Source organism: Microtus oregoni, unplaced genomic scaffold, assembly GCF_018167655.1.
Source record: "Microtus oregoni isolate MIOR12 unplaced genomic scaffold, Mior012 000008F_ref0000371, whole genome shotgun sequence".
Taxonomy (NCBI): Eukaryota; Metazoa; Chordata; class Mammalia; order Rodentia; family Cricetidae; genus Microtus; species Microtus oregoni.
The window spans coordinates 13,620,398-13,633,909 of NW_024543067.1; the positions used below are offsets into that span (position 1 = coordinate 13,620,398).

Consider the following 13,512-nt stretch of genomic DNA (forward strand, 5'->3'; position numbering starts at 1 on the left):
AGAACAGGTTTGAGAAAACATTGGTGCAACAATGAACTTAAAGAGTCAAGTGGCCACAGGGCTATGGGATTGTTAATTACAAACAGCAACAAGTTGCTGTGACAAAGATTCCTGTTATTGCAGAAGAAGATAGAACGGGAAGCCATGACATACACCCAAGAATAAGCTATCTCAGGGGCCACAGAGAGCACTGATGAAGAAAACCAGATGATACTCATCCCTGTGATGTCCTTAATTTAGAAGGTCGCTGGCATCTTAAGACACATCTGAGAAGCAATGGAAGGCGCTGCACTGCTGCTGGGAGCCAGAGAGAAGAACTTAACATGGTGAGCCACAAGCAGGGCAACACAGACGGTGGAGCCTAGACGCCTGATGGAAGGTTCTGATGGAAATCCTGTTCAGGCAGGAAGCCCAGCTCCCCACCACCATGCTATGCTTTCTGGCATAATAGTCTAGATAAATTCTAAATAGATATTGTTATATCAATTTACGATATGCAGCAAGATATGGGGCTCATATACATAAAAATGGTTACAAGGATGAGTGTGGCCACCATCACAGAGGAGCCCTTATCTATGTGTGTGGCAAGGATAGCATCCACTCACTTGGGAGATCTCAAGGATGTTAACGATGGTCTTCAAGCTCCATCTCCTGACTTGTTCTCTCTACATGTCCACTCTGGTATCTTAGTCTAACTCCGTTGTCTCACTCAGGGGTGGCAAGAAGGCTGAGGGCTCTGAGGGACTTCTGTCCCCTTCTCATCTGGCTCTCCTATAGTCTCTTCACACTTTCTCTCAAATTGGACAACCCTGATCCTGCAAGGTCATGCGCTATCTAGCAACGTGGTCCCTTCAGACAGGGTTCGGATGATTATATTCCAGGTTAAAACAAGGTGAATAGCCCAAGTGCCCAGAACAGCTACACCTGCTAGAGCAGAAAATAGTCAGTTTTGCAAGCATGGTGTCAGGGTGCAATGGCGGTGTTATGGGCTTTTATTACATACTCGTCAGTCCTATTATCCTGGTGTATTCCATTTAAAACCTGCCTATCAATTACCAAACCATATGCAAAACATTTTAAGGGTCTGTATACACTAGTTTAAGAGGTAGGGAGTGCACTTGGCAGATAGGGCAAGGAGCCCTTTGAGACTGTCTAAAAGAATATCATTAATTTTTACAGGGTTCTTTCATTTCTGGAGCAGTTCCAGCCTAGGCTTTCTATAAAAATCTTCTCAAGTTAAGGATTATGCTGTATGCTTGCAGAAGCATTGCAGCAAAAACCCTTTTCCATATGCTGCTACTTAGCAACCTAGTCCGCACGTTCCACAGCAGGCACTGAGCTGAAAACTGAACAGGAATTAAAATGTTGAGTGCAGCCATGAGCAGAGTTGTCCGGGACTACTAAGCTGTGCAGCTGTTTGATGTGAGGCAGGAAACGGAACAAAACTCTTTGCTTTCCTCCAGGATGACTGAGATCTTATTTATGGTTGCCTCAAGGATACCTTGATTGAAATTCCCCCAAAAGAACAGGTAATGAATTCTTGAACACAGTATATTGCAGGAAACAAAAAGAATATTAAGTGCAAAGTTTACCAAAGGCCCTTTGACTCGGGTAATTTGTGAAGTTCATTTGTATTATCTTTCATTAGTCTAACTTTCAAAACAACTCATTTTCAAATGTAAAACAAAGCAAAGCACGTGCATACACTCTGCATTGTTTACACAGAAATACCTTGCTGCTGCCTCACTAAGCCGCCATATCTTTAGGAAGCACAGAATTATTTGCATCTCTTTATTCCTTTATTATAAACAACCACCGCATTGGAAATAGTCTTACGAACTCCTGACCAAAATATTATGAAAAACAGTGCTGGTGGTTTGATTTTAGTAAGGAATTAATATTGCGCACTGTAGTCAAATTTAGAACTCTAAGGAGCTGAATTGAAAAGATGCAGATATTCTGAAGTTGCCATTCTTTATCCAAAACTCCTTAAGACGGACATAATGATTCTCTGCGAGCGAGTAGCTGCCTTATAACAGTAATCATTTATTGAGTTTGTGTTTCTACTGTTTCAAACAAATTCAATTAGCCTTCACACTTCAAAACCCTAAAGGCCCAAAGAGATGGTACTGGCTTGCTTTAATCTAATAGTAATACTAAACTTGTCAGTACAGTTTTGGGATTGATGGTTAGAAGCAAATTAATAGTAACATTTTTCATTTTTTAATCAAACAGTCCTATTCAGAACTACCTATGGGTCCTGGAGGGTATTTAGCGGCAGGAATTCAGGGAAGGAAGGATTCTGTATGCAAAGCTTGCCTTTCAGAGAGGTGCATGCACCGATGTCCTCCATAGTGTGGGAGTCGGCAGAGTCTGGGTCTCTGAACATCATGATGACCTTTATGGTTGGACCATATAGTGGAGCATCTAGAATGTCTGTCAGACACGGCAGTGGTCATAATGACTCCTAACTAAATGCTGAGTTCATGGAGGTGTGCATGCCTGTTGTTAGGTAAGCAGAAGACACTCACTCACAGGCAGCCCTCCTACTCTGTGCACTAGACTACGTTTTCTGACAACCACCATGAAAGAAAACGCTGCTGTACATAGGCCCTTTGCACCCCCTCTCCTCTCAGTGGTCAAACAAACTCAAGCCAATAAATAGGCACTGAAAACTACTACCTGGGAGTTCATGCTTTCAGTGACTGGTATATGAAATCCCCGGCAAACGTGATTTTTACTATTGAAGAAAAAAAAATAGATTCATGTCCATGAGATGCTCCTGTGAACTCTCCTCACTCTCATTTATTCGCTTATTTATTTTTGCTTATAGTGTTCTGATATTCTGTGCTATCCTGGCACCCTAGGGCAGTTATAATTTTGCTTTAACTGCCCTCTCCGGATTAGAGGGCCCGGTTTTAAGTATCTAAAAATAAATAGCCAAGCATTTACTTTTATAAATGTAACCATTTACATTCACGTTCCACTTTCGCTGTCACTTCTCATGATTAAATACCTTGTCAACCTTTCCCAGGGAAATGGACACAAAGGTGCCCTTGAAAGATTTCAATCATGCTTGGGCTCGGGGACCTAAAAGCCACTCTCCCCCCAGCCCGCCCGAAAGTCCTAAAAGCAGCCAGCTAGGACTCAGCAGCCACAGTACCTCAGTGATGAACAATATGCACACTTGAAGAAGGTCCCACACAGTTGATAATTGAAGCTATTGGTGGCATGTGTAGCTTCCAATGATAAACTCATCCACCGGCAGCAACACAAATAACTTGCACCTGTAGCAACTTTATTTCCTAAAGGTAACACAACTGTTTGGGAAAGCTCACGCTGGCAAAACAGCTGCTCGCCATTCTGGAGGGGAAGCAAGGTAGCATCCTTCAACAAATGCCAAAGCTGGTGTTTTATCAGCTCCATCTCATTAGCTGGAAACAAGGCTTAAATGCTTTGTTTATAAATTATGATTATTCCTGATTGCGGCAGTTACTGATAGTGCTACTCATTTGCAATGCAACTCTTTGAATTTGTTTAATTACAATTTGAAACAAGGCAGAGAAGATTAATTAACCCACCTGGCTGGCTGGCACATAGTCCTGGCTCGGCTCTGTCATGCTCATATACATGTTCTCACCGTCAAACTGCGAATAAAATAATAGTAAACATTGAGCAATCTTGACTGTGTGTGTGTGTTTGTGTGTATGTGTGTATGTGTATTTCTTTCTCCGCCCCCCACCTCCCCACCATCAAACTGGAAAACAGTAGCCACTAAAAAAAAAAAAAAAACATGGCTGAGAATATGAAAAATCTGTCATAGTAAGTGGGCCACATCTTTCCTTTGATGTTTCTGTTGTCATCTTTCCTGACCCTGTGTGTCAGTGATTTGGAGTAATTAGTGCTCTAGTAATTACAGCAAGCAAGCAAGAAATGAATGGTTCCCTTTCATCTGCAATCTGTTTTAAAACAAAATGGCTCATTTTGCACGCCGTGTATACACACTGCAGTTGGGCTGTAATGAAGTATTAAATGAACGGCATGCTTTCCGAAAGAAGAAAAAGAAATGGGAAATACAAGGAGGTACAGCTCCGTGCACTCTGAGTTCAGCTCTCAGGAAAGAAAAACTGCAGAGTTTCATAATGGACTAAAACTGGCTTCACGCTAACAGCCGTTTGATTAGAAAAGCATTTTAAATTTATAGTAGCATTCAAAGAAAGCATGTGCCACCATAACCGCAGCGAAGAACGGAGTATAAGAATAACAAAGAAAACCAATAATAACATACAGGTACCATGATCAAATTTCTTTTCCTGAAATTTTTCAAATACATAGAACGAGTACAAACAGACCAGTGCATACAAATTGACCCTTATATTTGCAAGTTAGGAACAAGAGGGGAGGAGAGGGTATTCACAGGGCAGCCCTGGTGCAAAACTATCACACAAGCCATAACATGGACAGCGGCATGCACAGGGCCCTTGGTGACGCTGGCTTTGAACCGCTCCATTCAATCTGTGTCTATCTTGAGTCACTTGGCAAACGAGGCAAGTATTCCTCTTCAGTTAAAGTATGGTTTTTCCTAAGGTAATCATCAAATGGGCCAGTATTGCCAGCTTCAAAGCTAGGTGTAGATATGTGCTCAGTGACAGGCTTCTCAGACAGAGGAACTTGCAAATGTGAGAATCCACTTGTCAAAACGAAATGATCATTGATAGAAATACAAGTTAATGGTAACATGGAACTTTTTACATACCACCAAACTGATAGAGGAACAGAAAGCCATGAGTCAGAGACATGCTAATCTATCACCTATGGGTTACTAGCCCTCTAAGAATGCTATACAAGCCCCCACAGATGCATCAGAGCCTCTGCTATACTCAGTAATAGAGAATCAGTGGTAAAAGCCCCCCTAATGACACTGGAACACTCATCAGGTTCACCTCAAATACTGAAAGGATTTCTTCGTGTACCACCGTATAAACACATCTCGTATCGTGCACACCACCTGTCTCGAGGTCACAGAATCCTTTATCGAATGACACGGTTGTTTGTGCAATCCAGAGTTAGCACAAGCAGAGAGAAGAGCTATGCCACTCAGCTGCTCTGCCAACGGGTTCTGGAGTCTTGAGTCCTAGCAACTTACCAAAGGATGACGCTCCATCGGTCAGGTGAGCTCCCCTAACACCAATCACCCAACCATCCAACAACTCAAATCCTGACAAAGAGTTCAGTGGGGGAATTCTCCAGCACGGCCTGCTCTGGGTCCTCTGGTTTGTTTGCAAATGTTTTCAAAGTTAAGATGCCAAAGAACCACTTAAAACGTGGACAGTTTTTTGACTCTGACAAACTAAACGGAACAGAAGTAGCGAAGTGAATCAGACGCTCGGCGGCCCATGCATATTTGAGAATGTGTTACTTTCTATCTCATCTTCTCAAACTCATTTTCTAAATCTGGCAGCAGCCTCCAGCCAGCTAAAGCTTTGAAGTTTTGGTTTTAGTTTATCCAAAGTGTGGGCTAATTGAATGTGTTCATGTTACTGTTCTGGATGGTGTTCCCTCCAAATGTACCAACGTGAAGCGCTTTGGAGCCAAGGCTGAAATAGCATTTCACAATAAAATGTATGCAGTTATCAACATTGTCAGTTTTTCAGTATATACCATGTTCCTTTCTACCTGCACACATGTCTGCTGCTATGCATTGGCTAATTTAATCTTCTGACTACCAAGAGTTAGGTATTATTATTAGTACTTGAGTATTGTAAAGGAGCATAGAAAAGGACAGAGCAGTTAGACCAGATGCTGAGCTATGGAGCTGCTGCGAGGTATGTCTGGGATTAAGTCAAGGCGGACTGGCACATGCCCTCACCCACCGGAGCACGTCAACATACTCTGAGTCAGAATGGTGAGCTAGCTACCAGTTCTGAAGATGGCACTACTGCAGACTGGTGGCACTTCAGGCTGCGTAGCCCAAATCTGGAAGTTAGAAGGCCAAATTGCTTTTAAATACAAAATGTTTTAAGTGCCACCATGATGTTTCAAGTACAAACTCCATGCATTTTTCTACAGTCAAAATAATACAGGCATACTAAAAACAGTATATGAAGTTGCTTTTTGATTATGGATATATAGATAAATAAAATGTGTCTTGTGTACATTTAGGTCACCTCTCTCACATAGACACACAGACATGCAGGCACACAGACACACACATACACACAGTCTAAAATTTGAAAAAATAGGAAATTTGGAACACCTGTCATCTCAAGATTTCAGATAAGGGCTATTTAACCTGTATCTCTACAATTTTGAGACACTGCCCAGAATTTCCATGGTCTAACAAGGTGCTTTTTTTTTTTAATGCCCCAAAAGACTGTTTGGTGTTAAGCTTGTTGGAATGTCATTGCATCCTCAAAAGACTATGGAGGTTTTGGTGGTTAATTGTGTTAGTTAAACTGACTGGGTGTTGGGGTGCCCAAGGATCTGGGGAAATGTTTTTCTGGCTGTGTCTCTGAGAGTACTTATGGATAATGACATTTGAATAGGCGACCTGAGCAAAGCACACCACTCCCAATGTACATGCGCCATATTCAACCTCCTGAAGGCCTGACTTCTCCAGTCTGGGGCTAAAATGTCACACCGGTGTTTCCCCACCTTCACAGTCAACAGAAACACTGGCTTTTCTAAAGTCTCAACCTGTTGATAGCTCTCTCAGACTTGCTAATTATAGATTTTGAAGTTACTCAGCCTCTAACTCTATGGGTCAGTTCCTTATAACCCTCCCACTTACACACACACACACACACACACACACACACACACACAAACACACACACACACAAACACACACACACACTCTATCTATCTATCTATCTATCTACCTATCTATCCATTTATTTATCAATCATCAATCTCTATGTCTGTTTGTCTATCTATCTGGATAACATTTTTTAACGGTTTTATTTCTCCAGAGAACAGTTAACACAGGTGGCTCTTTTATTACTACCATACTATCCAGAACTCTTTCAGATCATATGTTCTGTGGGCACACTGTAACAGCACATCTATTGTCCCAGGACTCGGGAGCAACAAGATCTCCTGTTTGAGGTTTAAGACCAGCCTGGCCTATACAGATAGACCTTGCTTTATGGGAGGAGCGGGGAAGAAGAGGTAGAGTGGGGAAGCTAAGGAGTGAAGAGCACATGCAGTATTTTCGGAAAGTGGAGCACACATAAACACTCAGTTCTTAGGGGCGCTTTATTTGCTTTCTAGAGACCAGGGCCTAGTTTGCTAGGAGAGTTTTGCTGTTTTGCTCAGACAGATCCTGGGTCTCTTTCCCACCATGCTACTTACCTCCTGTGCCTTCCCATCACCCATAAAGTTACTCCCCTTCCCTTCTACATTTGGAAGTATTTCCTAGGGTCCACTACTTCCATTAGTCAGGGCCAGCCATGCTCAGCCTATGGGCTCCCCTGAGTAGGTCTGGGTTTCTGGGCCGGTGTCATGGTTAGGGATGAGCTATACTAGATAGTGGGTGACCTGAACACACTCCTTTTACTCTTTGGGACCCCATAACATAGACTCAGCATTACATCACAGATGTTTATTATCTAATTAACAAAACTCAGATCATACTTGTGTCATTAAACAAATTATCTTCCCAAAGAAAGTGAGAGCAACTTTAGGAGAGGAAGAGAGGAAGAAGATTCAGTTTCCAGACAAGGTTTTAATGGAGTCTTGCTTGTTTGTTCTTGAGTGGAATCTAGGGCTTAGACATGACGTGGACACTCCTACCACTGAGCTACATCTGTAGCCCTCATGAGTGCTTTGAGGGTGAAGCATTCAAGTTTGCAGTGGATTACAACTGGCTGAAGGACTGGGGAGATAGCTTTCCGTGCAAGCTTGGGAACCTGAGTTTAGTCTACAGTGCCCACACAAATGCCTAGTGTGGTGGCATGAACTTCGAGTCCCTGTCACCCGTGGAGGTGGAAACAGGCAGATCCCTGTCTAGCCTAACTGGTAAACCCCAACTCTCAGAGAAAGACTGGGTCTAAGCAGTAAAGTGGATGACATCTGAGGAAGGACACATAAAAATGACCTCCGGCCTCCACAGGCACACACATATGTATGATACACATATGAAAATAGGCATGTGTGTGTGTGTGCACATACCCATGAACAACTGATTGATTTATAATCAGAACCCTTAAGAGGAAAAGAAGAAAGAGTACAGAAATGGTAAGCACACCATCATTCAAATGCTGTCTCCAGTTCCTTAATATTCTGATTTGTAAGACTGTATTTAATATAAGAAACATAGGTTGGCTGGGAACCAAGAGCCCGACCCTGTATAAGCAGGCTCCCTCCATATGAGTTGTAAAACAAAAATCTGCACATGTCCAAAGAGGCCTCCTCCATCTCCTTGTGGTTGAAGGCTTGCAATTGGACCCTGGATGAAAGGGGAGAGGGCAAGGGTATCCCAACCAGATTTTCCCCCCCCTCAGGCTGACTTTTCATAGCTCACCGCACCCTGTCCCGGAGCTGCTGCCAGGGGCTCAGCAGGCTTCCCACTACTCCAGCCATCATAAAAGGCATCCCATGTTGTGGGCTTAAGGCCAGTTGTCATTTGAAGTAGAATTATAGCTCAGAGAATCCTAGAATTTTGGGTTTGGAAAGCTCCCTGAAGACATTTATCTGAATTTCTCACATCACGATGGAAGGAATAGATGCTTTGTTAGTCACATGGACCATCTGGGAATAGAACCAAGGTCTGGATTCTGAGCAGAAAAGCTTTCCACTATGATATACTGCTTTATTTTCTATTACCCATAAAAGGTGGGAATTGGACTGGACCACTACAGATGTTCCACAGCATGCAATGGAGTTATGCCCTGATAAAATCATTGTCAAGTGAGTGAAAAAAAAACAGGGACTACACCTTACCTACTAAACATACCAGCTTAGCAACAGAACGCTCTACAGAGTGTTGATTGCTTCTGCCTGTGATTGCCTGGCTGACTGGGAGCTGGAAATAGCTGTCACTGCCCAGTATCACTGCGAGAATTGAATTGCATGTTGCAAGCCCAAGAAAAACTACAATATTCAAAATTAGGACTAGGGAGCTGAGGATGCTGTTTAGTAACAGAGAACTTGCTTAGCATACACAAAGCCCTGGTTTTTAGCCCTGGCACCATTAGCTAAACAAATACTATGATTGTGGTGTCTACTGAGTTCATATCACTTCTTCATTCTCATAAGGCAAAGAAAAAAGCGTTGAGTTGAGCCGTTGTTAGTCAGGGGCTGTCTTACACGTAATGTGGACTTGTGGATCTGCAGATCTGGAGGCACAGCGGGGACATTATTACACTCTAATGGCCTCAATTCCCTCTACATGGATCACATATTAGATAACCATTATTAGATTATTAGTAATTACCGCAATAAAGTTGTTTCATTAAACATAACTAACTGTATTTGCCCGTGCCTTATGTTTATCACAGTCAGAATTCTTGGAAATCAACTGGATTTAGGCATTAAAACTTTTCACAATGTATATGACCAAACTAGGGCTTTTAATTTCCATGCTTTCTCAATTTAAAACCGGCAGCAAAGTTTGATGGAATAAATAGACCGACTTCTTTAAATCTAAATGTAAATGGCATCAACTCAAGATTAGCTTTTCTGACCAAGCGCTTTTATATTCTTTATTGTGCTTTCATTTCAAAGCACCAGGGGATGCAATCACATAAAAAGTCATTTATAATCTTCTACAACAGTTTTGGGAAATTGTTTTTAGAGGATATTAACCAAGCCTATAATCCCAAAGAGCCTTTCAAACTAGGTAGTCATTATTTCGTCTGTTTAAAAACAGCAAACAGGATCTAGTCCTGTGTGAAGTTAGTCAGTGATGAGCACCAGTGGGCAATGGAAGGCAGGCTCTCCAAACAGGAACATGAGAGAGCTGAGCAAGAACATGAGCCTGGAACATGGCATATTTTCTTAAGGCAACCAAAAGAAAAATGAGAAAACTGCTGATAAAGGAGGGGGGACAGGGGAGGAAGAGACACACACACACACACATGGGGGGGACCCCCAAAGAATTCATGCAAAGGTGCCACACTCTGTCTATGAGCGAAAATCCACACATTTCTACGTGTTTTCTGTAGGAACAAAACAAACTAACAATGGAAATGTGTATAATACTGACAGGACTTAAAATGCTATTTCTTAGGAAATCCATTATATTAATCATAAGAAGGAGGAATAGTTTTCAAAGTAAAATTTCCATTTCTGTATTATTTGGTTCAACATTGAAAGCTGTATTCCTTTCTTTATTTATTGTAATGAAAGAAATAACTTTGGGCAGCAAGTCCAAGCCTATTGCTTTTTTGTCTGGATGCAAGCAGAGCTGGGGATTCCAGTGAGCTATAACATGGTAGGAGAGCTGGTACAAGAGCTGAACTGGAAAGGGGACCGCTGCCACCTCCAGCTCCTGTGACTTGAACTGGAGTGGTAAAGAATCCACAGCATGGCATTGCGTAGGAGAGAAAGAATACTCTATTACCGCTTTTAACCTGCCTTCTGCTCTGAAGGCACACGCGAACCTCCTTGCTTTTCTGTCTGAGAGAAGCATTTTACCTAGGGAAAACATTTACCTAGGGATGCATGGATAATGCCAAAACCTGAGATTGTCATTATCAGGCATTTCTCTAGAGCATGTCTTGCAGTAAGTACATCATGTCAGTGGTGTGAGTCTCACGGAGAAGCCTCTAAATTTCAGGGGGCATGGTTATCATGCAATGACCCTGCCTCTGCGTGGGGGCCAGAGGAAGCTGACCCTGCCTCAGCATCCAAAGGCTTGGATGCAGGGTTATTAGAAAAGGGAGGAAGAGGCCCCTTGTGTTTCCTGTGTCTTGCTGGAAATGGATCTCACACCCAACAACTAGTGAGCCAGGGATGCTTGGGAGTATATGCTGTGTGATTTGTTCCCTTTTCCTCCTCCCAGATTACCTTCTATCCCATCAGTTGGGATGCCCAGGGCTTTCATTGCCACTGTTAGCCTGAGAGCTTGCATTCACCACAGGGTGGCCTAAAGCAACTTCAAATGGCACTAGTGGCTAAGTGACTGGTCTGCAGGGCTAATCCCACCCAGTGTTTATTCTGTTGCCATGTTATTATGGGTAAGAGTGATTGGTTCTCCCTTACATTCGTATGCAAAGACAGAAACCACCTTGGAAGTCCATAGGTAGAACACACGAGCACGAGATTACCTACACATGAACAACATTCCTCCATTTAATACCCAAAGTTCAAGTTTCTAGAAGAAGAAGCATCATCTATCCCAAACCTTCAAAACCAAGTGGTCCATTTTCATTATTCATTGTGTCAGAAAGGAAAGAATGTGTGGAAAGCCGAACTACCTAGCTATTCTGCCGAGTTGAATGAAAAGTCATCCAATTCAATCAAAACACACATGATACGCTTACACATCCTTGTAAAATACGCACCTAAAAACTGTCCGCGGCAGCTAAAAAGGAGCAAATGTTCCCAACACCACGCAGTGGCCTCATCCCATTAGGAAATACCTACGTAATTCTGAAATTCTATAAAGCTCGGAGCTGTAAAACTAAGCTGCTCTGAGTGAGCCCAGAGCCAAATCCTTGCTTCAGAATGTTCCCTGGCCTTTTCTTGTGTTAGGCCAATTGCTCCTGAATCTATGAAAGGAACATTTGATGAGCTCATCAGACCTGCTGACAACATTTAACTAAGCTAACTTACTTCAGTTATCACCAAGTTCACCCCGGAACCTAAGTTCTACTTAGTGAGGAACGAGACACGTGAAGGCAATCAGCACAGGGCGCTGGCTCCTGCCTGGTCAGTTTCCCTCTTAAGCAAAAGACAGTTCCGTCATCTGACAGATAGCGATTGAATCTTCTGGAGAGGAGAAGTGATTCTAAAGAGCATCTATGGAGGTTCATGGTTAGGAGCCAGAGAGCTTCATCTCTCTGTAGGAAGGACTCGGACAAACAGCCTTCGCATTGAGTTGACAATCACATTACAGGAATGGGCTCAAATATTTCCATCTGCCAGCAGCGTGCGTGTGGGACTACATGTTGGTGCACCCAGGGAGAGTCTGGCCAACGAGAAATGCAGGGGGCTCCACCGTGACACATTTTGGCCACTCTTTTTCTTTCCAGAGACTGATTTTGGTATTGCTTTAGAGTCTGGAGTTCCTCTATTCTAAGCGAAAACATGATGCTATCTTAAAGATTGCAGGAGAAAAACCCTCCAAGTCCCTGGGTTCCGGGTGGCTCGGTTTCCCCCTTCAGGACCACATACGTCTACTTGGGAGATAGTAAGTCAGGGAAAGGGGTGAAATTGTGTGGTTTCCTTTAACATCTTCAAATATCATGCGGTTCCATACATTGCTGCCATTTCCTTGGATGAGCTCATGACCTTGTGATCTAATGGGTCTTGCTTTGATTTTATCCACAATTGAATGGAGATAGAATTTGTGTGTGTGCGTGCGTGGTGTGTGTGTGTGTGTGTGTGTGTGTGTGTGTGCTTCTGCTTAAGTTTTATATATCAGGTTTCCTTTCCCCAGGGACTCTTCCATACAAGTGTTCTGAACTAAGGTCTGAAGGTCCCCTATGGTCCCCTCCTTGCAGAAGATCTAACTATTCCACAGATTCATTCACTCATCCTCCCGCTCATTTCACATTTTTGGGACTATGTCCTAAATATTTTAGCCTCCCCTTTGCAGAACCTGATACTTTGTCAGGGTCACACTGTCCCAGATGTTGGAACTCCTGTGTGAGGCACTGTGTGTTCTTCACCCAAAGCCTTGTTCACTCTATAGTGAGGGACAGCTGGCTGCCTGTGTCTTATTTCTGGAACAGCATCTTTTATGGAAAAATTGAGACTGGAAGATAATACTATTTGATGCTAACACTCAAACCTAAGATGACCATGGCGACTCATCAAAATTAAGTGATAATCCATGCACTTCTAGATAGCATTGTGATAATGACCTGTCATTTCTCCACCAGATGCTCGTTTAGCACACACAATTTCCAAACAGCATTTATGCATGGTTTCTGATCTTCTGGGGCCATGGAGCAAAGGTACCCAGATCGCATATCAGTTTTCTGATTTTTATGAGATGAATTTTCGCCAAGCACTCTATGGTTGGAATATTTTGGAAGGAAGCTCATTTTGTAGAAGCTTAGACAGCAGTTACAGTCTTCTTTGTGGTACAGAGTTGAGCAGGTTTCAAGTTCCTTCATCCTGGCATTAGCCTGAGATGGCCAAGATGCTCCAGGTCAAACTGTTTGTGTGATTTCACACTCAACATGAAGTTGAAAGCCAACACTTTACTAAAGCCCATGACAGACATGCTCATGACAAGTTGACAGGACCAGCAGACCAATGGTGCTTCCTTCTTTCCCTTTCCCACGTGCCTCAAGGGTAATTTCGGGATCTTGTCCATGTGGAGGCATGGCATAACAGGAC

The 13,512-nt window shown here is 42.9% G+C and overlaps 1 protein-coding gene across 1 annotated transcript in view; it reads right to left on the bottom strand.

Moving 5' to 3' along the window:
• Positions 1-13,512, bottom strand: part of Tox (thymocyte selection associated high mobility group box) — a 276,136-nt gene that overhangs the window by 125,559 nt on the left and 137,065 nt on the right. The window contains exon 2 of the mRNA XM_041657265.1: positions 3,582-3,647. Within this exon, the coding sequence (XP_041513199.1) occupies positions 3,582-3,647 (66 nt within the window). The remainder of the gene's footprint in view (positions 1-3,581; positions 3,648-13,512) is intronic.